Source organism: Cyclopterus lumpus, chromosome 11, assembly GCF_009769545.1.
Source record: "Cyclopterus lumpus isolate fCycLum1 chromosome 11, fCycLum1.pri, whole genome shotgun sequence".
Lineage (NCBI taxonomy): Eukaryota > Metazoa > Chordata > Actinopteri > Perciformes > Cyclopteridae > Cyclopterus > Cyclopterus lumpus.
Window position 1 is genome coordinate 21,924,878 of NC_046976.1, and position 26,294 is coordinate 21,951,171.

At 44.5% G+C, this 26,294-nt stretch overlaps 3 protein-coding genes across 3 annotated transcripts; all 3 read left to right on the forward strand.

Annotated features, from left to right (window-relative positions):
• Positions 1-1,623: 1,623 nt before the first annotated feature.
• LOC117739369 (cortexin-2-like) lies at positions 1,624-11,447 on the forward strand. The gene is made up of 2 exons (XM_034545733.1): positions 1,624-1,639; positions 11,141-11,447. Exon 2 carries the CDS (start codon positions 11,172-11,174, stop codon positions 11,445-11,447), a length of 276 nt encoding a protein of 91 aa, XP_034401624.1. The 5' UTR covers positions 1,624-1,639; positions 11,141-11,171.
• A 7,184-nt stretch (positions 11,448-18,631) lies between these two features.
• LOC117738601 lies at positions 18,632-20,811 on the forward strand. The gene is made up of 6 exons (XM_034544538.1): positions 18,632-18,770; positions 19,319-19,464; positions 19,805-19,869; positions 20,238-20,402; positions 20,500-20,604; positions 20,702-20,811. The coding sequence occupies exons 1-6, from the start codon at positions 18,654-18,656 to the stop codon at positions 20,809-20,811; spliced, it is 708 nt and encodes a 235-aa protein (XP_034400429.1). The 5' UTR covers positions 18,632-18,653.
• Positions 20,812-22,450: 1,639 nt separating this feature from the next.
• LOC117738602 (saxitoxin and tetrodotoxin-binding protein 1-like) lies at positions 22,451-24,345 on the forward strand. Its single transcript, XM_034544539.1, has 6 exons — positions 22,451-22,570; positions 23,021-23,166; positions 23,352-23,431; positions 23,504-23,629; positions 23,708-23,827; positions 24,278-24,345. Exons 1-6 carry the CDS (start codon positions 22,451-22,453, stop codon positions 24,343-24,345), a joined length of 660 nt encoding a protein of 219 aa, XP_034400430.1.
• Positions 24,346-26,294: the final 1,949 nt, after the last annotated feature.

Genomic DNA, 26,294 nt, shown 5'->3' on the forward strand with positions numbered 1-26,294 from the left:
AAGATACAAAGAGATACAAAGAGACAGAAAGACACACAGAGACACAAAGACACACAACGAGACACAACGAGACACAGAGACACAACAATACATGAAGACACACAGAGACACAAAGATACAAAGAGATACAAAGAGACACAAAGACACACAGAGACACAAAGATACAAAGAGATGCAAAGAGACAGAAAGACACACAGAGACACAAAGATACAAAGAGATACAAAGAGACAGAAAGACACACAGAGACACAAAGACACACAACGAGACACAGAGACACAACAATACATGAAGACACACAGAGACACAAAGACACACAACGAGACACAACGAGACACAGAGACACAACAATACATAAAGACACACAGAGACACAAAGATACAAAGAGATACAAAGAGACACAGAGATACAAAGAGACAGAAAGACACACAGAGACATAAAGACACACAACAAGACACAACGAGACACAGAGACACAACAATACATGAAGACACACAGAGACACAAAGATACAAAGAGATACAAAGAGACAGAAAGACACACAGAGACACAAAGACACACAACGAGACACAACGAGACACAGAGACACAACAATACATGAAGACACACAGAGACACAAAGATACAAAGGGATTCAAAGAGACAGAAAGACACACAGAGACACAACGAGACACAACGAGACACAGAGACACAACAATACATAAAGACACAAAGAGACACAAAGAGATACAAAGAGACACAACGAGACACAGAGATACAAAGAGACACAACGAGACACAGAGATACAAAGAGACACAACGAGACACAGAGATACAAAGAGACAGAAAGACACACAGAGACACAAAGACACACAACGAGACACAACGAGACACAGAGATACAACAATACATGAAGACACACAGAGACACAAAGAGATACAAAGAGACAGAAAGACACACAGAGACACAAAGATACAAAGAGATTCAAAGAGATAGAAAGACACACAGAGACACAAAGAGACACAACGAGACACAGAGATACAAAGAGACATACAGCATCCACAGCAGACTCAAAAAAACTAAAAGATACGTAAGACAAACACAAAGAGATTAAATAATGACCAAAAAGAAACAAAAAAATTAACAAACATCTTTGTGTCTCTTCCAGTCTGGTGTTTGTAATAATTAATATTTATTATAAAGTACTACTACTGTATTGTGCTTTAAAAACAGATACGAGCCAAACAACCTAAAAACGCACGCACACGCCATCATCACCTCCGTCTCCCAATGAGCTCGGGTCCATCACTATAGTAACTGGTTGCCATGGGCGACGAGGCACAGCCAGCATAGTCGTCCTTTCAGTTGTTGTCGAAGCAGAGAGGAGAGAGGAGAGGAGGCGTCAGAGGAAGAGGAAGAAATAAAGAAATACAAATAAAAAGCATCCATTTGGACGGCTGGAGTCTCCGGAGAGGAGACAGGAGTACGAGAGGATGCTGACAACTTGTTCTCTCTGGAAAGTGTTGCTTCAGTGCTCGGCTGTGCCGGGGTGTAGGTGCTGAACCACCCAGACCGCCACCCAGACCGCCACCAAGACCGCCACCCAGACCGCCACCCAGACCGCCACCCAGACCGCCACCAAGACCACCACCCAAACTGCTGAGAGGTCAGTCCCAACTTCCCTTCTAATGTCAGTGGGTGTGTTTCATCTGAATCCTGGCTGGACCCCTGTGGGACCAGACCGGGGTCCAGGTTGTGGGTCCAGACCGGGGAGCGTTGTGTCGTAGACCTCGCAGTGTTTTTGGCATCTCGAGGGCCGAACACGCAGGAAACTGCGATGCCTTTCTTCTTTCGTCTCTGCATGAAAACTCTCTGAGGAACGTAGTTCGATGTGTTTAGTGTCATTAAAACAAACCAAATGAATGCAGAGATCCAGTCCGATGATCTGAGAAGCATCTAGAGTCATCCAGTTCACCCCGACCTCTTAAGAGCTGCAAAACGACCACAAAGAGATCCATAAAACAACAAATACACAAAACAACCACAAAGAGACTGAACACAACCACAAATATACTGAAAACAACCACAAAGATACACATAACAACCACAAAGAGACTGAAGACAACCACAAATATACTGAAAACAACCACAAAGATACACATAACAACCACAAAGAGACTGAAGACAACCACAAATATACTGAAAACAACCACAAAGATACACATAACAACCACAAAGAGACTGAAGACAACCACAAATATACTGAAAACAACCACAAAGATACACATAACAACCACAAAGAGACTGAAGACAACCACAAATATACTGAAAACAACCACAAAGATACACATAACAACCACAAAGATACTGAAGACAACCACAAAGATACTGAAGACAACCACAAATATACACAACACAACCACAAAGATACTGAAGACAACCACAAATATACACAACACAACCACAAAGATACTGAAAACAACCACAAATATACACAACACAACCACAAAGATACTGAAAACAACCACAAAGATACACATAACAACCACAAAGAGACTGAAGACAACCACAAATATACTGAAAACAACCACAAAGATACACATAACAACCACAAAGAGACTGAAGACAACCACAAATATACTGAAAACAACCACAAATATACTGAAAACAACCACAAAGATACACATAACAACCACAAAGAGACTGAAGACAACCACAAATATACTGAAAACAACCACAAATATACTGAAAACATCCACAAAGATACACATAACAACCACAAAGAGACTGAAGACAACCACAAAGATACACATAACAACCACAAATATACTGAAAACAACCACAAATATACACAACACAACCACAAAGATACTGAAGACAACCACAAATATACACAACACAACCACAAAGATACTGAAAACAACCACAAATATACACAACACAACCACAAAGATACTGAAAACAACCACAAAGATACACATAACAACCACAAAAAGACTGAAGACAACCACAAATATACACAACACAACCACAAAGATACTGAAGACAACCAAAAATATACACATAACAACCACAAAGATACTGAAGACAACCAAAAATATACACAACACAACCACAAAGATACTGAAAACAACCACAAAGATACACATAACAACCACAAAGATACTGAAATGAAGAAACACAAACTGTCACTTGAACATTTGGGAGCGAGTGAGCTGTAACTACTTGTTGTCCTCCAGCGTTGTGAAACTCCATGAGGTCACTTCCTGCTGCTCGATGTGAAGTGTTCATTTGTGATCTTCAGGGGTTTTGGTGTGTGCTTGGTTTCCATCTCCTGGTCTCACTGCTGGAAAGGAAGGGAATGAGAATATTCCTAGAAAGCAACATTCTCCAGGTTCAGGTTTCATCAGCTGGTCCAGATACTAGAACTGATCCTGAATCTGTTGCTTGTGAAGTAAAACGTACTTCAGATCACACGAAGAAGGAGGAGCACATTTATATTCCTTCACACCTTCGGAGGTGAAGGTGTGAAGACGAGGCGGCTGTATACAGGAGGAGAGACACGTAGACGGAGGCGGACTGCACGCGCTCAGTAGGAACCTGAGACTCAGACAGAGCTGTCAGAGTATTTATATCCACACAGTCGGTTTGAACTGCTTTCATATTTAGATTGTGCTGTTGTCCATTACAGGGATAATCAAATGGAGGCAGACACACAAACACTCATGACAAGCAAGTTGTACTTCGTAATTATTCCTTCAGCACTACAGCGACTGCTGTACCTAAATGATAGTATTTTAGTACGTGTGTGTATATGTATACAATCTAAAATATTATTACACAACTAAATTATGATTCATTATTATCATATATTCAGATTAAATTGCATTGATTCGTCGTCATCATCTTAGTTTTTGGCTGTTTCATTTTGTTTTTTGTCCGTAATCATCTTGGTTTTTGTCTTTTTTTCAACCTGGCTTTTTCAGCCCCTCCTGCCCTCTTCCTCCCGTCCGTCCTCCCTGACGCGTATCGCTGCGGTCGGGCCGGCCCAGCTATCGGTAGCCTAGAGAAAACTGTTTGGAAAAGACGGGCTACGGACCGAACCAACTCTTTTTGGGAGGGGAGAACTTCCTTGCATGGTACAACCCATGCAGAGGCTGCGGTGTCAGAATGCGGAACGTGTGTAGCCCACTTTAAGAGAAGATGAACTAATGTGACAAATGTCAACTAATAAAATTCTGAAGCGGCCCACCGGGAACTCTCCCGATTACCCACCCCGGGCCTGGCAACAACCAAGGAAAGCTCTCACTGGCACTTTAACATTCAGGTGCTTCAGGACAGTGATTTCTGTCAAAAGTTTGAGGCTTTCTGGGGGAAAGAAAAGCAATTTGAGTCAGTGGTGGGAAGTAGGAAAGACACACATACGTGTCTTTGTTCAACAATACACAAGTCACTCCACAGTAAGAGTCAAACGGCTCATTGAGAATCTAGGGAATGAGGTCAGGGATTTGGAGCACAGTCACTCACACCAGGACAGACACTCACAGGCTTCACCAGTGTTAGGGACATGGATGCTCCAACTTCTTATTTCTTCAATCTGGAGAAGTCCGTCTCTCGGACCAAACAGATGGTGTCTCTCCACCTCCCTGATGGTGTTATGACGACTGACCCGGTTGAAATGAGATAAGATGCCGTTAGCTTCTACAGCGCCCTCTTCAGGAAGGAGGACAACCACAGGGAGAGTGTTGACGAGCTGCTTCAAGACCTTCCTCAGCTGGGTCCCGAGGACAGAGCTGTCCTGGAGGAGCTGACCACTGCTGTGGGTCAGATGGCTGCTGGGAGAGCTCCTAGACTGGACAGGCTGCCTGCAGATTTCTATAAGCACTTCTGGAAGTGTTTGGGAGCCGACCTGTGGGAGGTGCTGCAGGAGTGTTCACAGACAGCTGCGCTGAGCTGTCCAGTCCAGGTCCAGAGAGGCCTGAGACAGGGATGTCCTATCTCTGGACAGCTATAGTCTATTGCCTTTGAACCTCTTCTACACAGGTTGAGATCCCGTCTGTCAGGACTCAGGGGCCCTCGCTGCTGGTGTCGGCATATGCTGATGATGTTAATGTGTTGGTCAAAGACCAGAGGGATGTAGATGTTCTAGGGAGCAGTTTAGCTTTGTTTGAGAGGGCATCTTCAGCAAAGATAAACTGGGGGAAGAGTGAAGCTTTGCAGGTTGGGCAGTGGTTAAGCAAAGGAACACCAAAACTACCAGGAAGCATTAGATGGGGAAGGCAGGGCTTGAAGGTTTTGGGTGTTTTCTTGGGAACAGAGACAGAACTGGGAGGTGCTATGGAGAGAGTGTGTACCAGACTGTCTAAGTGGAAATGGCTGCTACCTCTCTTACAGGGGGAGGGTCCTAATTGTCAATAACTTGGTTGCCTCGACCCTTTGGCACAGACTTGTAGTCCTACCTCCACCACAGAATCAGAATCAGAAACTTTTATTAGCCAAGTAGGTTTACACCTACAAGGAACTTAACGTGGTGGTTGGTGCAACATAGGACATAACAAACAACAACAAGCAACAACAATAGACAACAAATAAACAATCAACAAAGTGCAGACGAGACAGAGTAAAATGTAAAATGTACAGTGTAGGATAAAGTGCAAATGTAAAGTGTATGGAATGTTACAGTTTAAGTTAAAGTGACATGTGTATAATTTAAGTGTGCTGGTATGTGCAGAGGAGTGACCGGTGGAAAATAGACCAAGGGATGAAAGAGTCAGTCAAGATTCAAGATTCAAGATTTTTATTTGCCATTTGTGCCTGGACCAACAGTCCACACACATTGGAATTCTTATGCAGGGCTCTCCGAGTCAGCATTTCAAAATACAAGATATAAAAGAGAAAAGAGAAAAATACAAGATATAAAATATAAATACAAGATATATATAAAAGAGAACAATGTACAGAAGTGGTGATCTATACATATAAATTATTTATATATGGGTGGAGTGAGTCTCTGATGATTCCCTCTGCTCTTTTACGACAGCGCTGCACATATATGGAGTCCATGGAAGGAAGTGTTGTCCCTGTGATCCTCTCTGCAGAGCCTTCCTCTCTGCCTGTGTGGTGTTCCATACCAGACAGTGATGCCTGCGGCGAGGATGCTCTCTACCAGTCCTCTCTAGGGTGAGAGGGCGACGGTTCAGACTGGCTTTCCTGAGCAGCCTGATGTAATAAAGCCTATAAAGTCAGTGGGGGGTCCGGGCTCCGTTGATGAGGCTGACTGCTGACGGGAAGAAGCTGTTTGAGTGGCGTGCGTCTAGGACTTGGTGGACTAGCCTCCTGCCAGATGGAAGGGACTCCAACAGCTCGTGTCCAGGGTGAGAGCGGTCGGCTGCAATCTTTCTTGCCCGCTTCAGGGACCTTGAGGCAAACAGGTCCAGGAGGGACGGCAGATTGCAGCCAATCACCCTCTCTGCAGAGCGAACGGTGCGCTGCAGTCGGGCCTTGTCCTTGTCCTTGGCTGCAGCGTGCCAGACGGTGATGGAGGAGCAGAGGATGGACTCAATGATGGCCGTGTAAAAGTGTGCCATCATTGTCTTTGGCAGGTTGAATTTCTTCAGCTGCCTCAGGCGGTACATCCTCTGATGCGCCTTTTTGGTGATGGAGCTGATGTTCAGCTCCCACTTGAGGTCCTGGGATATGGTGGAGCTCAGGAAGCGGAAGGACTCCACCAAGTTGACGGGGGAGTCACACAGGGTGAGGGGGGCGGGTGGGGCTGCGTTCTTCCTGAAGTCCACAACCATCTCCACTGTCTTTAGGGCGTTGAGCACCAGGTTGTTCTGGCTGCACCAGGTCACCAGATGGTCAGTCTCCCACCTGTAGGCGGACTCATCCCCACCAGAGATGAGACCAATGAGGGTGGTGCCACCCGTGAACTTCAGGAGCTTGACGGACTGGTGACTGGAACTGCAGCTGTTGATACACAGGGAGAAGATTAGAGGGGAAAGAACGCAGCCTTGAGGGGATCCGGTGCTGATGGTCCGAGTGGATGAGATGTGCTTTCCCAGCCTCACGTGCTGCTTCCTGTCAGACAGGAAGTCTGTGATCCATTTGCAGGTGGAGTCGGGCACGTGCAGCTGGGAGAGCTTTTCATGCAGCAGAGACCCGATTGAAGGAATCCAGAGGACAGTTGTGGACTTCTTCTGGTCCGGGCTTCACTGGCTGAGGTCTGCGGTGCTGTACCTGCCGGTCCAGGAGGGAGGACAGGGCCTGGTGGCCATTGCATCCCGCATAACAGCCTTCAGACTGCAGACGGCTCAGAGGCTGCTGTACAGCTTCGGCCTGCCATGGACTGACACTGCCTGTGTGCTGCTGAGGAAGGCTGGACGGTTAGGGTATGACAAGCACCTGTTTCTACTTCAGCCCCAGTCATTAGACTTAACTGGTCTGACACCGTTCTACCAGTCCGTCCTACAGGCGTGGCAGGTGTTTACTGTTCACCGGAGAGCTGTGATGACACCAGGGATGTGGCTCTTTGAGAGGTCCTGACGTCGGCCAGCCTGAGATCCAGCCTGAGAGAGGCCGGCTGTGTGAAGCTGGGTCATCTAATGAAGTCCTCCATCCCTCAGCTAGAGGAAGTGACCAACATCCAGTCCAGCAGGCTGCTGCTCAGACTGGTGGAGGACGTCTGTGCTTCTCTGCCAGAAGCCCTCAGAGCGTTTGTTGGGGACCCCACAGTATCTGACCAATGGGACGATGAGTGTGAGTATGTCTTCCCACCCCTGGTTGTCTGTCCAACAGGAAGGAGGAGGAGGACATCCGGCTGTCTCTAAAGACACCCCTTTGAGAATCTGGGGAGTAAAGCAACGTACCAGGTCAGTGTGAAGGTCTCTAACTTGCGGTCTCTGGCAGGGGTGAGGGTGTCGAGGTGGACCGAGTCTTTTGGCGGTCCCTGTACAAACCCCCTGTAGACAAACGGACAGGAGACCTCCAATGGAGGATTGTACATGGGGCCATAGCTACGAAAAGGTATCTGGTGGACCTCGATCCTGGCGCAGGGGACGGCTGTCCTTTCTGCTCTCAGACAGAAACCATCCATCATCTGTTTGTAGAGTGCTCCAGACTGGTGAGACTCTTCAGCCGCCTGCAGGCGTGGTTTCAGGGCTTAGGAGAACGGTTTTCTTCCCGTCTTTTTATTTATAGTCTGAATTACTCTGCTAAAAAGAAGCGTGTACACACAGTAATGAACTTCCTTTCAGGACGGGCCAAACTGGGAATTTGGAAAACGAGGAAGAACCATGTGAGGGGTAAAGGGTCAGAAGACGCGAGTTTGATACCATGGTTACCCAAGTTTCTCTCCGCCTGATATGTGGATGCTGGCTGCCGTCACCATGGCGACGCTGCACCTGACATAATTGCTCCATCCATCAACCCACGACTGTCCACACTTAAAAGAGTGAATATATATTAATATATATGTGTATATATATATATGTATATATATACGTATAAATATATATACTATCAGAGTCAGCGTCCAAGTAAACAAGGCGTCAGTGAAGGCATCGTCAGCTCAGTTCCTTTGACGTCCACTAGAATCAATTAACAAATATAATCATCAAATAATAACGTGACATATGCGAAGTCCCACCCTCTCCGGTGTGTCCAGGCATGTGTCCAGGTGTGTGTGTGTCCAGGTGTGTGTGTGTGTGTTTGCATGGCCATCAAAGTGAGGACCATCGCAAATATATATTTTTTTTCTTTGTTTTTGTAAAGAATCTGAGGTGTGAACTTGAGTCAGGTAGCCTTTTAGAGCTCAAATGCAGCATTAATCTTTTCTAAGTACAGCAGAAAGGGTGGACCTCACTCCCAATGTGAACTGTCTTGGTCCTCACTTCCAAGCTTGTGTGTGTGCGTGTGTGTTTGTGTGCGAGCGAGCGAGTGTGTGTTCAGGTGTGTGTCCAAGTGTGTGTGTGTGTTCAGGTGTGTCTGTGTCCAGGTGTGTGTGTGTGTGTCCACGTGCGTGTGTGTCTGGCCAATTGTGTGTGTGTCCAGGTGTGTGTGTGTGTCCAAGTGTGTGTGTGTGTCCAGGTGTGTGTGTGTGTCCAAGTGTGTGTGTGTGTTCAGGTGTGTGTGTCCAAGTGTGTGTGTTTTTATCACAGTGGGGTCCACCACCTGACATATCACTCACCCCGTGGGAACCAATTTTTCCCAAGAGCATTGCAATCAATAGAAAACAGCCTGCTGATATGCCTGGTGCAATTTTTTTATTTTTTTTAAACTGGACCCTAGTGGTCATAGGGGGTATGGCGGTGTGTGTCGTTGCCCCGGTGTGAACCGTTTCCTGACAAAGTGTGTAAAAGTGTGTATATCACATGAACTCAATATTTCATAGATATTATTATAGTTTGTGCACTTTCATGTAATCAGACTGTTATGCCATCAAATAAGTTTTCATAAAATCCATGACGGAACCCATTTAATCAAAGAACTTCCTATCAAAACTGTTTAACTTAGCTGGTTTGCTGATATTAATACAAACTTAGGTTATATTTTAGCTGGTGTTTTGATATTACCAAAGCCCATGGCTGTACGTTAGCTGATGTTCTGATATTTATACTAACTATCGGGCTATAACTTGGCTGGTGTTCTGATATTAACACAGACCATGGCTATAAGTTAGATAATGTTCTGATATTTATACTACTATAGGGCTGTATGTTAGCAGGTATTCTGATATTTATTCCGACTATTGGGCTATAACATAGCTGGTGTTCCGATATTCACACAAACCATGGCTATAAGTTAGCTGGTAGCTCTGGTATTATATATGGAGATATAGTGCCAGATTGGGCACATTTCTGGTTGTATGTATTTTTGTTCTGTAGATTGGAGCGATTCCTAGTCCATTTAGGCCAATGTCCCATTCTTAGTACCAGAGACTCCAGAATTTGCACAGACACTCTAGACAGGGTCTATTAACAGGAAATGGTGTGAAATCCCCTCCAAAACCTTCAGAACAGGAATTGTCTCAGTGCCAACTTCCCCCAGAAATCCTATACAAAATCTTTAAAAAACAGTCTTTTAGTTCAAATTTGATACTTTAAAGCAACTTAGAGACCTGGATCCTTTGCACATTCCAAGAGGGGCATCTGAATATGAATAGCCTAAATTTTGGGACCAATCGCTGCAAGTTAAGGGCCCCAAAAACAGGGTCAAAGGGTCAATTTGGGCCTTGGGCTGTACGGCTTAACAACCCTGAGACCATGTCGAGGGTTTGGGCTGATTTGGGCTTTTTTTGTTCTGAACATGCCAGAGCTTAGCTTTTTTAGCCATAAGTCCTCAGAAAAAGGCCCAAACGGCTTGAGACTTGATGGGAACATTGCCCTGGATGAGCTGAACAACATAGTATAAGCGGAATTCTGTAGACCCTCTAGAAAGCTATCTTCTGTTAGCAGCATGCTTGCTAGTTAAAACCAACAAATCCGAGTAGAGGATCCTCTGCCGTCCAAGAATATCCAGTCTTCTGGTCAACAAGTCATTTAAAACGTGTTTGTACTGCACCCAGAAGTATCACACTTTAGTCGAGAAAGGCCTTTCCCCCAAAACCAGTCTTTTAATTTAAAATAAATACTTTAAATGAAGCTAGAGACCTTTTCCCATTCCAAGAGGGGCATCTGAATATGAATACCCTAACGTTTGGTGCCAATCGCTGCAGGTTAAGGGACTCAAAACAGGCCCAAAGGGTCAAATTGGGCCTTCAAAGCCTTAATTATTCGTCTTTTTTGAAGTGCAAAACGAGCCATGAAATCTCCATACTTGGTCCCACAGACTCCAGATTTTGCACAGACACTCTAGATAGGGCCTTTTAACAGGAAATGGTGTTGAATTTGTTCAGATTGAAGGTCATGACATTTTTATCATGATAGAGCTTAGCTTTCTTTTCCAGGTTGTAGCAACTTAGAGACGTGAATCCTGTGCACATTCAAAAGGGGCATCTGACTACGAAAACCCTAAAGCATCCTGATGCAGCTTCCTGAAGCAGCGTCCAGTGAAGGCCTTCAGTCCACCATGCGGGCTCTGGATTTGGGTCCGATTGTCACGATGTTTCTGTTGCTGTTGAGTAAACATTTATGTTTAATAAACATCTCTCCGTTTGTTTTCTCTGCAGAAGACGCGCCTCTAACAACCGTTTCTTCAACATGGCCGACGACCTCTACAGCAGCACCTTCTCCTCTTCCTCCTCCTCTTCCTCGTCCTCTTCCTCGTCCTCTTCCTCGTCCTCCGCCTCCGTGTCCACCTCCTTCCTCGCGCTCGAGCAGCGGGCGGCCTTCATCTTCGTCTTCATCCTCTTCATCTTCCTGGGCCTGCTGATCGTGCGCTGCTTCCGGATCCTGCTGGATCCGTACCGCAGCATGCCGTCCTCCACCTGGACGGACTACATGGAGAAGGACGCCTTCAACTACCGGATTTCCTGACAGGCCTGAGAGGCGGTGACCCCGACAACCCCGCGGTTGACCTGAGGCGACGCTCATGCTGCAGCAGCTTCCTGTCTGATTGTCGCCTCAGTCTGCCTGGCATGCAGAAATCTGGGCTAAAAAGAATTCCAATCGTTTTTAAAAGAAATATTTTATATATATATATATATATATATATATATATATATGTATTGTACGTCTTTTACCAGCTGAACAACCCTCTGTGACGGACTTCGTCACCGCGAGCTGACCCCCCCCAGAGTCTCTCCGGAGGGGTCTGCAGGGAGGGCGACCAGAGCGCCGCCTGACGGAGAGAGAGAGTCGATCTCTTCCTGTCGAAGCTTCTTCTGACTGAAGATGGATTCTTCATTTTGTTCTTATTATTGAATGTTTTATTTTTTGGGTAGAATTTCTGGATTTGGCTCCTCCGAGGATCCCTGAAGAGTTTCATTTCCACGAGGACTCAGATTTAGTTTCAGCTCGTCGTCTGTGTGAGTTTCATTCCAACCGGAGCTTTTTTCTTTTGTGTTTCTGTCAGTTCTTTTTTTTTTATGTGGCCGGAAATATTTTTAAGCAAAAGAAATCAACATTTTTAATAACATTCGTTGTTTACATTCCTCACATATTTTAATTCAAAGGTTTCCCTGCAAGTAGCCACTTAGTCAAGCTTTTTAAAATTTGGACAAAATGTTCTTGGATTCAAAACATCCGAGTTTGTTTGGAGTTTCTGCCAATTTTGTCAAAGTTTTTAGTTTTACAATAATTGCCCAAAAAGCAGTTCCTAAAATAGCTGAAATCATGTGCCAATTATGGTAAAAAAAAACAATGTGACAAAAAAAGAGCAGCTTGTCTGAACATCTTTTTCTTTATTCATACATATTTTAACACTGATGGGAAACCTTTAACCAAATTTGAATTCATTTAAAAATGTTAACTAAAAATGTCCCTCAAAGTTAATATTCAGTTAAAATGTTAAAGTTTATTTTTGTTTTAAATTTGTATGAGAAAAACTACGCAAACATTTCAAGTTATCCCAAAATGTGCCTACTTACTTAAATGGGATTCTTTGGATTTTAATACAATCAACATCTTTGTTAAGCAGGAATCCCCACAATCCAAAAGTCTTTTCATAGAAACGTCCTCATTTTATTTATTTATTTGGTTTTTGACAAAGTCTTCACTTGCTGAAAAATGTCTTTCTATTTTTGTTTCTGCACTCAAAAACAAAACAAACTGGAAAACGACAGTTAAAACACATCATATAAGAAAAAAATTAACTTAAATTGTAAAACACCATGCAAAATATTTCCAAATATCATATTTCAAAGTATGAAAAATGTAATATTTTAAAACAGTGTGGATGCTGCAGGTTGTGTGGTCGGAGCTCTTCTTCACGTTCTAAGTGGTTGAACGTTGTCGTGTACATTTCTCTTCTGAGCTCTTTTATGGGTCTACTCTTGTTTTGTAAAGGAATACAATTTATTTTATTTTATTTTTATCGCACATGACCAAGTACAAACTACTCAAACCTTTTCTTTCCACTATAACATGAACTTCCCATGAAGAAATTAAGATATGATGCGTTGTATTAATAATACCAACACAGAAAGAGAATGTGACAAAAGAAAAATCTACATTTTAATACATTTTTGACTTCATTGATAAATCATCTGTAAAAATATCCCAGAAATGTATTAAATTGCACTTTGAAATAGGAAGTTTTTATTTTTTAATAACAATAAAAACTCAATAATAGCTTCTCTTCTCTGTGACAGTGACATGCTGCTGTTGTTGTTGTTGTTAGTAAATATAATGTTGATCTTTCTTTACTGTTTGTCAACTATACATTATACTCTTGACTTTGAGTCTTGCTACCATGACGTTGGGTTATTGCAAGTTTTATGCTCATCAATATTTTGTAAAAATACTGATATTGGGGACGAGGACATTTCTAAATATCTAGCGACTCAGGTTAGTAAACAAACAATAACATATCTTATTGTTTTTCAATCGTTTGCATTGGTATTGACTTTGAATCTTGTTAGCATAACGTTAGCTACCTGGTACTAGCGGAGCCAGAAGGTTCTATGAGGTGTCTGGACCACTTGTTTCCATCCCATAAGAACCTTATGAGATGTCAATTTGTTGTTCCAGATGTTAGAAGATACTCTTGAGAGGATTCTGGCCTCCATGCCATCCATTCATTCTTGATAATAGGGACTCTTCAGGCATTATCCATTGCATCATTTATTACATCACCAAAAGAGCTCCAACACGTTTTCCGACATATTTAAACGGCTGGTTTCAGGTCATTTTAGTTTCATTTTCTCTCCAAACGTGTGCAAAGTTGAAACAGCAGATTCAACCTTTCAAAAGGAAGATTACGAATAAGCCGCCGCACAGCGTTTCGACATAAAGCTTCTTCCAACCGTCTCTGTGTTCGGAGGACGTATGGAAATCTTAATATTCGCCTGTATTTCCATAATCTGCATGCGTCCGTGTGAGTCATCGCACATGAAGGCTGTCAGATGTTCGATGGGCAGACAAAATACAACAAGCTGCTACTAAAAAGCGCTATTTAAGGACATGTGCAGGTTTTATTTTGAATATGTCCTGGAAGTGATACATTATTGTGAAAAGAAGAAAAGAAAAGTGTGATGTTTGACTTCCATCTTTTATTTCTGATGTCAACACAACTTTAAAAGAAGGACACACTCTGTTTTAGGATGATTGCTTCCTTGCTTTGTTAGTCGGGTCCGAGCGTCATACGCTTCAACTGCTTTCACTGCTGTTGTTATTTGATTCTTCTTCCCTCCCTCAATCAGTGGTTCGAGTACACTTCAACTGCTATCACTTTCTGTTATTTGACTACGTGTCTTCTTTCTTCACCATCTTCCCTCAAACAGGGTGAATGCTGGAGGTTCTGTCTTTGAACCTGATTGGTTCCCAGATCAGTGACCCACTTCAATGCGTCACTAAGGGAGAGGCACTGCATGCACACTGTGTTATGAGATGGTTATGCTTTGACACACTCAAAACAAAGTACCTTTTTCAATGTAGGGCTACAATGCAGCCACAGATACTGACTGCACCACTTTGCCTGAAACCGTAACTTCTTGTGCTGAAGTTGCTGCTCTGATGAGTTTCAGGTCCGGATGGTATGGTTCAGTCCTCATGTCTGAGGACACTGCTACACTCACTTCATGACGGTCACTGTCACTCAAGCTGACTGTTCCCTAAAGAGCAAAGAGAACTTATCCTAGTCTGCACATGCATGTTTAACATAATAATAATAATTCACTTAAAACAGGTAGACAATGTCACTGTCAGCCATGATAATACACCTCAATGCATCATCAATGTAAGACCTCACGTGAAGCCCTGATGGTCCAGCTGCTGCTTCCTCAACCTGCACTACATCTGCACTGGACTTCTGAGTTTCCTGAATGCATTTCAAAATAATCTTGGTTTGCACTGTGTTAGCGTGCTACTAGCTAACGTTAACTAACAACGACCCTCTGGGTGGTGAACACACTTTGGATATCTCTTTTCTTTTTTGGTGTCATTTTTCTATCTACAAAGCACAACAGGGTCAACATATCAATGCTGAGACCAAACGAAATACTAATATGAGGCTTTATTATTTCCACAATTCATAGAGTGTTTCTGACTCCAACCAATCACATGACAGCATCAGGATCGAGGGCGCATTGGAAAACTTGGAAATGTATTTTTCACTCTTCTGGGCAACAAACATAGTATAGATAATAATACAAATGAGTTTGCAAAAATATTGTGCAAAATAATTGAATTAAATTCGAATTAACAAAATATGGGGGGGGGGGGGGGGGGGGGGAATTGTGTCTTTCCCAAATGTTGGTTGTGGCTAGTCCCTATGGACCATATGCAAACCTACCCCCTTGTTACTGCGACATGCCGTTGCTCTCCTGTCCAGATCAGGTTGACCGGTCATTGAATGTCATTTGCACATCATAACATGTTTGTCTAACAGATCTGACTGATATTTGAGCTAACTTCAGTTTGCTGGGAAATGCTCTAATAATTTATCGGACATGCACACATTTCATAAGGTTACTGATTATTCTTCATTGGCTACAACATTGGGGGGCTGCACGGTGGGGGGGCTGCACGGTGGTGTAGTGGCTAGCACTGTCGCCTCACAGCAAGAGGGCCGCGGGTTCGATTCCCAGTCGGAGCGGTCTTTCTGTGTGGAGTCTGCATGTTCTCCCCGTGGCAGCGTGGGTTCTCTCCGGGCTCTCCGGCTTCCTCCCACAGTCCACAGACATGCTGCAGGTTAATTGATCTCTAAATGTCCCATAGGTGTGAATGTGAGAGTGAATGGTTGTATGTCCCTACATGTGCCCTCGATGGACTGGCGGCCTGTCCAGGGTGTCCCCTGCCTTCGCCCTATGTCAGCTGGGATAGGCTCCAGCGCCCCGCGACCCTAATGAGGATAAGCGGTATTGAAAATGGATGGATGGATAGATGGCTACAACATTGGTATATTAATTAAATTAATTGTGACTTTGATTGTACTTTATAGAATTACGTAACTGCGAATCCCTTTTAGTGTGAAAACCTCTCAGTCCGATCCTCTCCTATTATAGTTGATTATATTTATAACTAGGTAGGTTACTTTTTTCTTCTCTTGAGCCGTTATGGGGTTGCTATTAGAACCCACCTATCCAGCTCTCAAGGCTAAAATATCATCATTACAGAATTTGTTATCATCAGCACCAAAAGTCTCCTGAGCTGGAGAAATACACCTCAGGGTATTGATCAACGCCAATTATGTTGTGCCAAATGAGGATGGAGAGAGAGTTCAGATTTCTTGCAACCAGCGGTGAGCCGTTTATTGCTCGCTCAAGAACACAATTATTCTGACAAGTTCAACATTTCCTCGCGAGCAGACCCTGCAAGTCCAAATTATATATTTCCCTTCACAACACTTTTTCCACTAATCAGATTTTAGCAGTCAACCCGGATATATCTGGGCGGATGTTTGCTTATGTAACTCTTTCTTTCATTACCACATACTTGCTACCACATGCCGTTGCTCTCCTGTCCAGATCAGGTTGACCGGTCATTGAATGTCATTTCACATCATAACATGTTTGTCTAACAGATCTGACTGATATTTGGGCTAGGTTCATTTTGCTGGGAAGTGCTCTAATAATTTAATAGACGTGCACACAATTCATAGAGTTACATATGATTATTCTTCAACACATTTGACACCATTGATCATGACATCCTATTACAGAGACTGGATCAGTCGATTGGCATTTCAGGTACCGCACTAAGTTGGTTTAAATCCTATTTATCAGATCGATCTCAGTTTGATCTCAACACCACTATAAAGAACAGACTTAAGACTTTCCTCTTTAATAGTGCTTATAGTTAGGGCTGAATCAGGTTTGCCCTGGTCCAGCCCCTTGATATGCTGCTATAGGCTTATAGGCTGCTGGGGGATGTTTTAGGATACACTGAGCACCTATCTCCTCTTCTCTCTCTCCTTATGGATGAATTTACATCTCTCCATTGCACCTCATTAACTCTGCTTCCTCCCCGGAGTCGTTGTGACTTCACGTCTCAGAGGGTCCATTGGACCTGGAGGTGTCTGATGCTGGTGAGCCGGCCTCCCATTGGCCCTGCTGATGCCCCACCCCCCCTCCTCTCTACCTCCTTCTGTTTCGTGGATTGTGGAGGTCTGGATCGTGGTCCATGCCAACTACTAATTATTCATACATTTCTGTCATATTCATTGAAGGTGTTGTAACTCTGTAACTCTGTTTATCTGTACACATGACATCTATTCATCTGTCCATCCGGGGAGAGGGATCCTCCTCTGTTGCTCTCCTGAAGGTTTCTTCCCTTTTATCCCTGTCAAAGGTTATTTTTGGGAAGTTTTTCCTGATCCGATGTGAGGTCAAAGGTCAGGGATGTCGTATGTGTACAGATTGTAAAGCCCTCTGAGGGGAGGTTGTAATTTGTGAATTTAGGCTATACAAAAAAAACTGAATGTTTCTCCAACAGACTTCCATCAATGTTTCTCCAACAGGCTACCGTCAATGTTTCTCCAACAGGCAACCATCAATGTTTCTCCAACAGGCTACCATCAATGTTTCTCCAACAGGCTACCATCAATGTTTCTCCAACAGGCAACCATCAATGTTTCTCCAACAGGCTACCATCAATGTTTCTCCAACAGGCTACCATCAATGTTTCTCCAACAGGCAACCATCAATGTTTCTCCAACAGGCTACCATCAATGTTTCTCCAACACGCTACCATCAATGTTTCTCCAACAGGCTACCATCAATGTTTCTCCAACAGGCGACCATCAATGTTTCTCCAACAGGCGACCATCAATGTTTCTCCAACAGGCAACCATCAATGTTTCTCCAACACGCTACCATCAATGTTTCTCCAACAGGCGACCATCAATGTTTCTCCAACACGCTACCATCAATGTTTCTCCAACAGGCAACCATCAATGTTTCTCCAACAGGCAACCATCAATGTTTCTCCAACAGGCTACCATCAATGTTTCTCCAACAGGCAACCATCAATGTTTCTCCAACAGGCAACCATCAATATTATTGGGGTGAAATTGAGTTCAGAGATTTGGAGCCCAGCTCACTGTGTGCTACGTTATCATTGCGAAGTGCGGTGCATGAATGGACCGTACCCTTTGGGGTCCAGGTGAGGTACTGATCAGAGTGGGTCTCCATTGGGGTTCATTGTGGGCCCATAGCATGCTTACTGAGTGCCCACTTGGCAGTCACTGTGCACACTTATGACAGTATGTCTGAGGTCAGGCTGCGTGCCAGTTTGAGCTGGATTGAAGCCGTCATGTGCTGCTTTGTATACTCAGTGTGTTTGTGTGCGTTGGTAGATAAGGACAATTCAACAAATCAGTAAATAATTTGCTTAATACACAAACCCAGAATTGTCATTATGAAATCCTACACCCCGACCTGATGTACCCTTTGGACCTGCTGGCAAACACGTCCAACCTAATTCTGGGGAAGGCTTCCTCGTCTGTAGATACTGGGGAACAAACCAAGCCCCCAGCAGCTTCTTAAAAGGCTGACCAGCTCGGATGAGCCTCAGTCATTGTTACTTCTGTGACGAGCAGCTATCATCTGAGATCTCTGTGTTTTCCTTCACAGCTGTAGCATCATGAATCTGTGGCTCAGCACTCATTTCCTGGTCGCGGGGCTGTTTCTGAGCAGCTGGGCTCTGACACCTGAGGAATGCCGGCCTCTAATCACGCCTTTGTCTATGACGCCCTCCATGGTAAGTCTTCATCTGTCTGGGTTTGTCTATGAGGCATTAGCACTGAAGCAGAATTCAGCTATTTGGGAAGTTCCTCCTCAGTTCATGCCTTTAGCGTTGGCATTACGTTGAGTCAGAGCGCAGCAAACATTTCTAAGATGAACACACAATAACACAATGAAAAAGTACTTCAACCATTTGCCAAGAAGTGACTGTTTCTGCTCCAGGTAGTTAGCTAATGTGTTTGGATCAGTGCTGCAACTTGGGAACAGGTCAAGGCTACCATCAATGTTTCTCCAACAGGCAACCATCAATGTTATTGGGGTGAAATTGAGGGTTGTGTTGTAGTGAAGCTCGAATATCAGAGAAAAGGACCAAACTCGGGGTAGTCGATATTGATAAAGACCTAGTCTCCTTCTGCTTCAAGGCTTTGTGTTATGCTCCACTAAACAGGTTCAAATGTAATTCATTTTAAAAGATTCAATATTAGAGAATTAGTCCAATTTTCAACCCATTATTGAATGATGGTTGTGTCTGCTTTCACTAACTGACTTCCTGTTTGTGTACAGATATACGGCAAGTCACACTTCCTCTTTGGTTACACTGATAATGAAGTTTACAACGGCTTCATGAAGAACATCGAGAGCTACTGGAATAATGTCATCCCGTCAACATTCGGCCCAAATGCACTTAATGTGTCTACGGAGAACAAGTTGTGAGTTGTTAACAATTTAACATGTACAGACAATGTACACATTCTGTAAATTATAGATCAATCAAAATACACTTTCAACATGTTTAGCATTGACATGTTTTCTCCACTGGAAGGACACCCTAAAAAGTCCAGGAGCAATATTTGTAATAATAGTAAAAGGACATTGACCTGAGAAGTAGTTTGAGGAAACAATTCCAGCTCAATGTCCACTTAGAGCTTTCAAACGGATCACTCAGTGTTCAGCAGTGGGAGGAATCTTAACTTTTGAAGCTCACATGGAGGAGAAGGTATACATGATGTTCGAAGATGAACTCAGCTCTTCCTCTTGTCTCTTTCTCAGAAATGGAACCTGCCTGTCTTTAAACATGAACGCAACCGTTGAAGACAATACTCTAATAATGAAATGTAAGTTACCTGATCCAACACCATGCTGGAGTTTCTACATCTTTGTTGTGTTAGTTCTGTCAGTCAGAGAATCCAGCCAGAGAGATCATGTTTCTGATTATTAAAAGCTGCAGATTCATCACACATATCGTCCTGCTGACTTCAGATGCTACAGAGTTGATAGCATGGCTGTGGACTCTTTCAATTTCCATCATCACTGATTAAAACAAACACAACCTCTGCAGCACAGGGAAAGTGAAGAGAACCTCTGTCCTGTCTGAGGACATCGCTGGAATATATCAAACACAAAATATGTTTCTGGAAAGTCTACCAGAAGAACATTGGTAGATTTTCAGTGGAGATGATTAATATACAGTTTCTGTCCTCAGTCGACAACTTCACATCCCTGAACCACATGTTGCCGACCTGTGACGGCTGTCTGCTCTATAGCTTCAACCGCACCTTCAGAAACATGGACAATATGTACCATAGGATGAGACTCGCCGCTTACGCTACATCGGAGGAGCACATCATGAGTGGTCTTCATCTGTTTGGTAAGAAGGAACAAGCCTGAGAGAAAACATGTCTAAATATAAATAAAACACATTTCATATGTGAAGCATTCATCCTGTTTTGTTGTTTTGTCTCCAGCAAGAGGAACAACCTTGAAGGACTCTGAGCTGGAACATTTCAGGAAGCAGGCGAGCTGCCTCGGCTTCAACAGAGAACCAGACTTTATCTACGACCCCAAGAACGGTGCTTCACCTTTTAGACCTGTCTGATTAAACTATGACATGAAGACGTGTGATGACAGACTGAACTGATTTCTTTCTTTTTGTCTCTCTGTCTGCAGATTTCTGTGCTGAAGGCGAGGGGCTGAAGATACACAAAAATGTCTCTGGCAATGATGTGAAGATGATCGATGAAGAGCAAAAGTCATTAGATATGTCAATCTGTTATTGAGTAAAGAGACAAAAAGTGACTAAAAACATGTCTTTTTTATTCATAATCTAATGAAACACAAACATGTTTTCAAACTGTGGAGCGCCTCCCTGTGGAGGTGTGGATGGAGAGAGTTGAGGTAAAGATACTGTGTGAGCCTAAAGGTGCATTCAGAAATAAACAACAACAGGAAACTTTACATCGTTTGGATCACAGATAATGTAGCTCCTTAAAACTAGAGCTGTCATTCAGCCAAAATACAATTAACCCTGCTAAGAAACCTTCAGGAGAGCAACAGAGGTGATGGTCATGGCAAGGTGCCCGTCAAAAGATCAGGCTCGCCAGTAGGAGGATTACTGGTGAGCCGAGCCTCTTCCTCACGCCCTTCCAGACCCCTGACACACGATCTCCTGTCTTCCCCTGCTGTTTCCCTGGACGATTCAGGAGCATATGAGAGCTTCATCGATCAGGGGCTGGCAGAGCAACTCCAACTACGGTTGGTACCTCTCGAAGCTCCCCTGCATGCCGCTACCGGGTGGGGCAGAGGGTCTGGTTGTCCACGAAGGATCTTACCCTTCGTGGACAGACTCGCAAGCTGGCGCCCAGGTTCATTGGCCCGTTCCCCATCTCCAGAGTAATTAACCTGGCGGCAGTCCGGTTAGAACTTCCAAGGACCATGTGGGTCCACCCTACATTCCACGTCTCCAAGGTGAAGCCTGTAAGGACCAGCCCACTGGTTCCCGCCTCCAAGCCTCCTCCACCGCCCAGGATCGTTGACGGAGGTCCGGTCTGTACCCCAGGGATCCGAGGTCACCAGTTCCTGGTCGACTGGGAGGGATACGGACCAGAGGAGAGGTCTTGGGTTCCCTCAAGGAACATTTTGGCTAAGTCCCTCATCAGGGATTTCTACCGGCGCCACCCGGACCGTCTGGAGCCGGCTCTAGAGGGGTGGGGGGGGGGGGGGGTAATGTAAGACCCTGTTAGTTTTGTGTCTGTCTCCCCAGTGTCTGCTAATCGCTCATTCCCTTCACCTCCCCTCAGCCACTCCTCAATGACTCATGCCCTACACCTGTGGTTCCTCCCCCCCCTATATATACTCCAATTCTTTCCCTTGTCCTCTGCCAGATTGTTGTTTGTCCTCCTCGTATCTTCGCTCTCCAGTCTGTGTTTTTTGCTTGTGAGTTCTCAGTAAAGATTTTGTTCATGTGCCTGAGCCTTATCCTTCCATCTCGTTGATACGACAAGTACACCACAAGTACACCATCTTTAGGGCACAAAGTGATTAACAGGTTGCTTCTGGTTGCAAAAACCAAGAGTTGTGATACAAACACGCCTCACACATTTATATATATATATATATATATATATATATATATATATATATATATATATAAAGTATCCCAGAATCTCCAAAGACTGTTTCAGTCTGCAGGCTCTGGGTTCTAAAGAGACCTGATGGGAGACGTGCTCTTCTTCTGGTCTACACTTTACTACCACAAAGAGGACGTGAACCGAGTGCGTCACAGGTTTCAATATACAGAGTTCGAAAACACGCTGAGCACACACACACTTTGTACCGGATAAAGGTCCCGCGGGGCCCCTTATAAGCCGACCCGAATCACACATCAGAGGGTGCGTTTGATTTCTGTCTCTGAGAAGGATGAGTTCTGTGAACAGAGCAGTGCTGCTGCTGCTGGTGGCGGCGATCGGCACCAAGGCGGCCCCGGGCGCCGAGCACTGTCACGGTCTGAAGAAGCTGCCGACGTCGGACTTGCACAAGGTGAGTCTGGATCCGGTCTGGATTCTGGTTCATTCAACTTTAACAACGAGTGTGTGTCCAAACTGTGGCTCTTGGTCTGCTTTGAATTGTTCAAACTAGAAACTTTCAACATTGGACCTTTTCTGTTTGGTTCGTTACATTTTTACATTCGACAGATTACATTTGCATTGTAATATTTAATAAAAAAAGTGGACCAAACTGTGGACCATGAACTGATCAGAATCAGATTAATTTGCCAAGTCACACAAAGAATTTGACTTGTTATGTAAACATTAGTGGAAAAATACTATTAGAATAATAGTGTCTCCAGCGTCCTCTGTGTCCTCTGTGTCCTCTGTGTCTCAGTGTCCTCAGTGTCCTCAGTTTCCTTGTGACCTTGTGTCCTCAGTGTCTCCAGTGTCCTTAAGTCAACTTAAGCTCAGTCCGACTCTGCCCCCTTTCCTCCTCCAGATCGTGGGGGACTGGGTGCTGGTCTGGTCTGTCACGGACCATCCAGAGGGCTGGGATGTGCTGCCGAACATCTCCAGCTCACACGTGGAATTCAGACTTCACCGTGACAACCGCACGGTGCTTTTCAAGGAGAGGAACTTGCACCTGTGAGAACTCACCTGACAGACACATTCTTAGACCGACTTCCAGAAGACGACAACGTCTCTGATGTCCATCTAGAACAAACGTGCATAAAATCCTGTTTACGTCCCTCAAAGCCTCATGGGAACCATAGTTGCAGAACTTGGTTGTGTCTTTGTCTCATTTTGTCTGACTGGTTTGTGTCTTTCAGCGACAAGTCGTGTTCCAAATACATCATGAACTTCACGGTCACCGAAGCAGGAAACCACATGCTGGACATCATCGCTGCCAGTGAGTCCATCTCCTTGTTCCAATTATTGTTACTGTTGTTGTTGTTGTTGACATATGTTGTTTGTGTCTTAGCGGTGGAGATGGCCGGCCTTGTCAGTGACTTGAACCAATCAATACAGATAGATTTCTATGAGAGCTGCTCCGAGTGTCTGATGGTGATCTACTCATCCCCATCAGGCCGATACCTGCTCAACTACAGTAAGCTCACAACACAGCGTCCACATCTTCTTCACGTCACATCAGAGTCACATCAGTGTGTGTGTGTGTGTGTTTCAGAGAGGGAGGGGCATCATCACGACGTTGAGGAGATGAAGTCACACCACGACACCCACAAGCAGCTGGCCGAGTGTCTGAGAATCCCTCACGACCGCCACTTCAGCTACGACGGAGCTGCAGGTCCGCTCTCCTACAAGAACCCCACTAGTACACAAGTACCCCACTAATACCCCACAAGTACATAAGTACCCCACTAATACCCCACAAGAACCCCACTAGTACATAAGTACCCCACTAATACACCACAAGTACCCCACTAATACACCACAAGAACCCCACTAGTACACAAGTACCACACTAATACCCCACAAGAACCCGAATAGTACTCAAGTACCCCACAAGAACCCCACTGGTACACAAGTACCACACTCATACCTCACTAGTACACAAGTACCCCACAAGAACCCGAATAGTACTCAAGTACCCCACTAATACCCCACTAGTACACAAGTACCCCTCTAATACACCACAAGTACATCAAAATTACCCCACAAATACATCACATGTATATTAAAAGTACCCCGCAAGTACATTACAACTACAGATAAATGAAACGTCCTCTCTCCTCAGATTTCTGTCACAGGAAATCCTCTCCGGAGGCGGACAACGCTGCGACTGCGGAGCCAGTTCTTTCCTGAGTGACGACATCAGACAAAAGCAACAGAGTGTCAACAAATATCAGAACCAATAAAATAACAGCAACAACGCAAACCTGCATGTATGTGTTTGTGTGTGTATCATTTGTGTACTCAAGGTAGATTACGTTTGAAAAACAAGGTATCTGTGGTCACAAATTTCACAGACAACACAAATGGAATGAATAACTAGATCAAATGTTCTACTCACACACATTCGCACTTACACTCATTAATACACATGTTAACAAGATGGCAATGGCCAAAAACAAGATGGTAACAGACAAAAACAAAATGGCAGCAGCCAAAAACAAGATGGAGATGGTGGGAAACCAAGATGGCTACGTCCATGCTACACAACATCCTGTAGGTCCATGCTACACACCACCCTGTAGGTCCATGCTACACAACATCCTGTAGGTCCATGCTACACACCACCCTGTAGGTCCATGCTACACAACATCCTGTAGGTCCATGCTACACAACATCCTGTAGGTCCATGCTACACAACATCCTGTAGGTCCATGCTACACAACACCCTGTAGGTCCATGCTACACAACATCCTGTAGGTCCATGCTACACAACATCCTGTAGGTCCATGCTACACAACATCCTTTAGGTCCATGCTACACAACATCCTGTAGGTCCATGCTACACAACATCCTGTAGGTCCATGCTACACAACATCCTGTAGGTCCATGCTACACAACACCCTGTAGGTCCATGCTACACAACACCCTGTAGGTCCATGCTACACAACATCCTGTAGGTCCATGCTACACAACATCCTGTAGGTCCATGCTACACAACATCCTTTAGGTCCATGCTACACAACATCCTGTAGGTCCATGCTACACAACATCCTGTAGGTCCATGCTACACAACATCCTGTAGGTCCATGCTACACAACACCCTGTAGGTCCATGCTACACAACACCCTGTAGGTCCATGCTACACAACATCCTGAGGTCTGAATCCAGACACCGCCAGGTCCAATGGACCCTATGAGACGTGAAGTCACAAAGACTCCGGGGAGGAAGCAGAGTTAATAAGGTGCAATGGAGAGATGTAAATTCATCCATAAGGAGAGAGCGAAGAGGAGATAGGTGCTCAGTGTATCCTAAAACATCCCCCAGTAGCCTCTTCAATTCAGTTTATTTTGTATAGCCCAATATCACAAATTACAAATTTGCCTCAGAGGGCTTTACAATCTGTACCCATACGACATCCCTGACCTTTGACCTCACATCGGATCAGGAAAAACTCCCCAAAAATAACCTTTCACAGGGAAAAAGGGGAAGAAACCTTCAGGAGAGCAACAGAGGAGGATCCCTCTCCCCGGATGGACAGATGCAATAGATGTCATGTGTACAGAATGAACAGAGTTACAGAGTTACAACACATTCTATGAATATGACAATGTATGAATGGAACTCCAATCCATGAAACAGAAGGAGGTAGAGAGGAGGGGGCGGGGCATCAGCAGGGCCAATGAGAGGCCGGCTCACCAGCATCAGACACCTCCAGGTCCAATGGACCCTATGAGACGTGAAGTCACAACGACTCCGGGGAGGAAGCAGAGTTAATAAGGTGCAATGGAGGGATGTAAATTCATCCATAAGGAGAGAGAGAAGAGGAGATAGGTGCTCAGTGTATCCTAAAACATCCCCCAGCAGCCTATAAGCCTATAGCAGCATATCAAGGGGCTGGACCAGGGCAAACCTGATTCAGCCCTAACTATAAGTACTATTAAAGAGGAAAGTCTTAAGTCTATTCTTGAATGAGGTGACTGTGTCTGCCTCCAGGACTGAAAGTGGAAGCTGGTTCCATAAAAGAGGAGCTTGATAACTGAAGGCTCTTGCTCCCATCCTACTTTTTAGGACTCTAGGAACCACAAGTAGCCCCGCATTTAGTGAGCGCAGCTCTCTAGTGGGGCAATATGGTACTACAA

Excerpts from the sequence above, each read along its gene's own strand:
- LOC117739369 (XM_034545733.1), top strand. The coding sequence starts at position 11,172 with ATGGCCGACGACCTCTACAGCAGCACCTTCTCCTCTTCCTCCTCCTCT.
- LOC117738601 (XM_034544538.1), top strand. The coding sequence starts at position 18,654 with ATGAATCTGTGGCTCAGCACTCATTTCCTGGTCGCGGGGCTGTTTCTG. Across the intron at positions 19,465-19,804 it reads GTGTCTACGGAGAACAAGTT|AAATGGAACCTGCCTGTCTT; the intron begins GTGAGTTGTTAA and ends TCTCTTTCTCAG. Across the intron at positions 20,403-20,499 it reads GAGTGGTCTTCATCTGTTTG|CAAGAGGAACAACCTTGAAG; the intron begins GTAAGAAGGAAC and ends TTTTGTCTCCAG.
- LOC117738602 (XM_034544539.1), top strand. The coding sequence starts at position 22,451 with ATGAGTTCTGTGAACAGAGCAGTGCTGCTGCTGCTGGTGGCGGCGATC. Across the intron at positions 22,571-23,020 it reads CGACGTCGGACTTGCACAAG|ATCGTGGGGGACTGGGTGCT; the intron begins GTGAGTCTGGAT and ends TTCCTCCTCCAG. Across the intron at positions 23,167-23,351 it reads AAGGAGAGGAACTTGCACCT|CGACAAGTCGTGTTCCAAAT; the intron begins GTGAGAACTCAC and ends TGTGTCTTTCAG.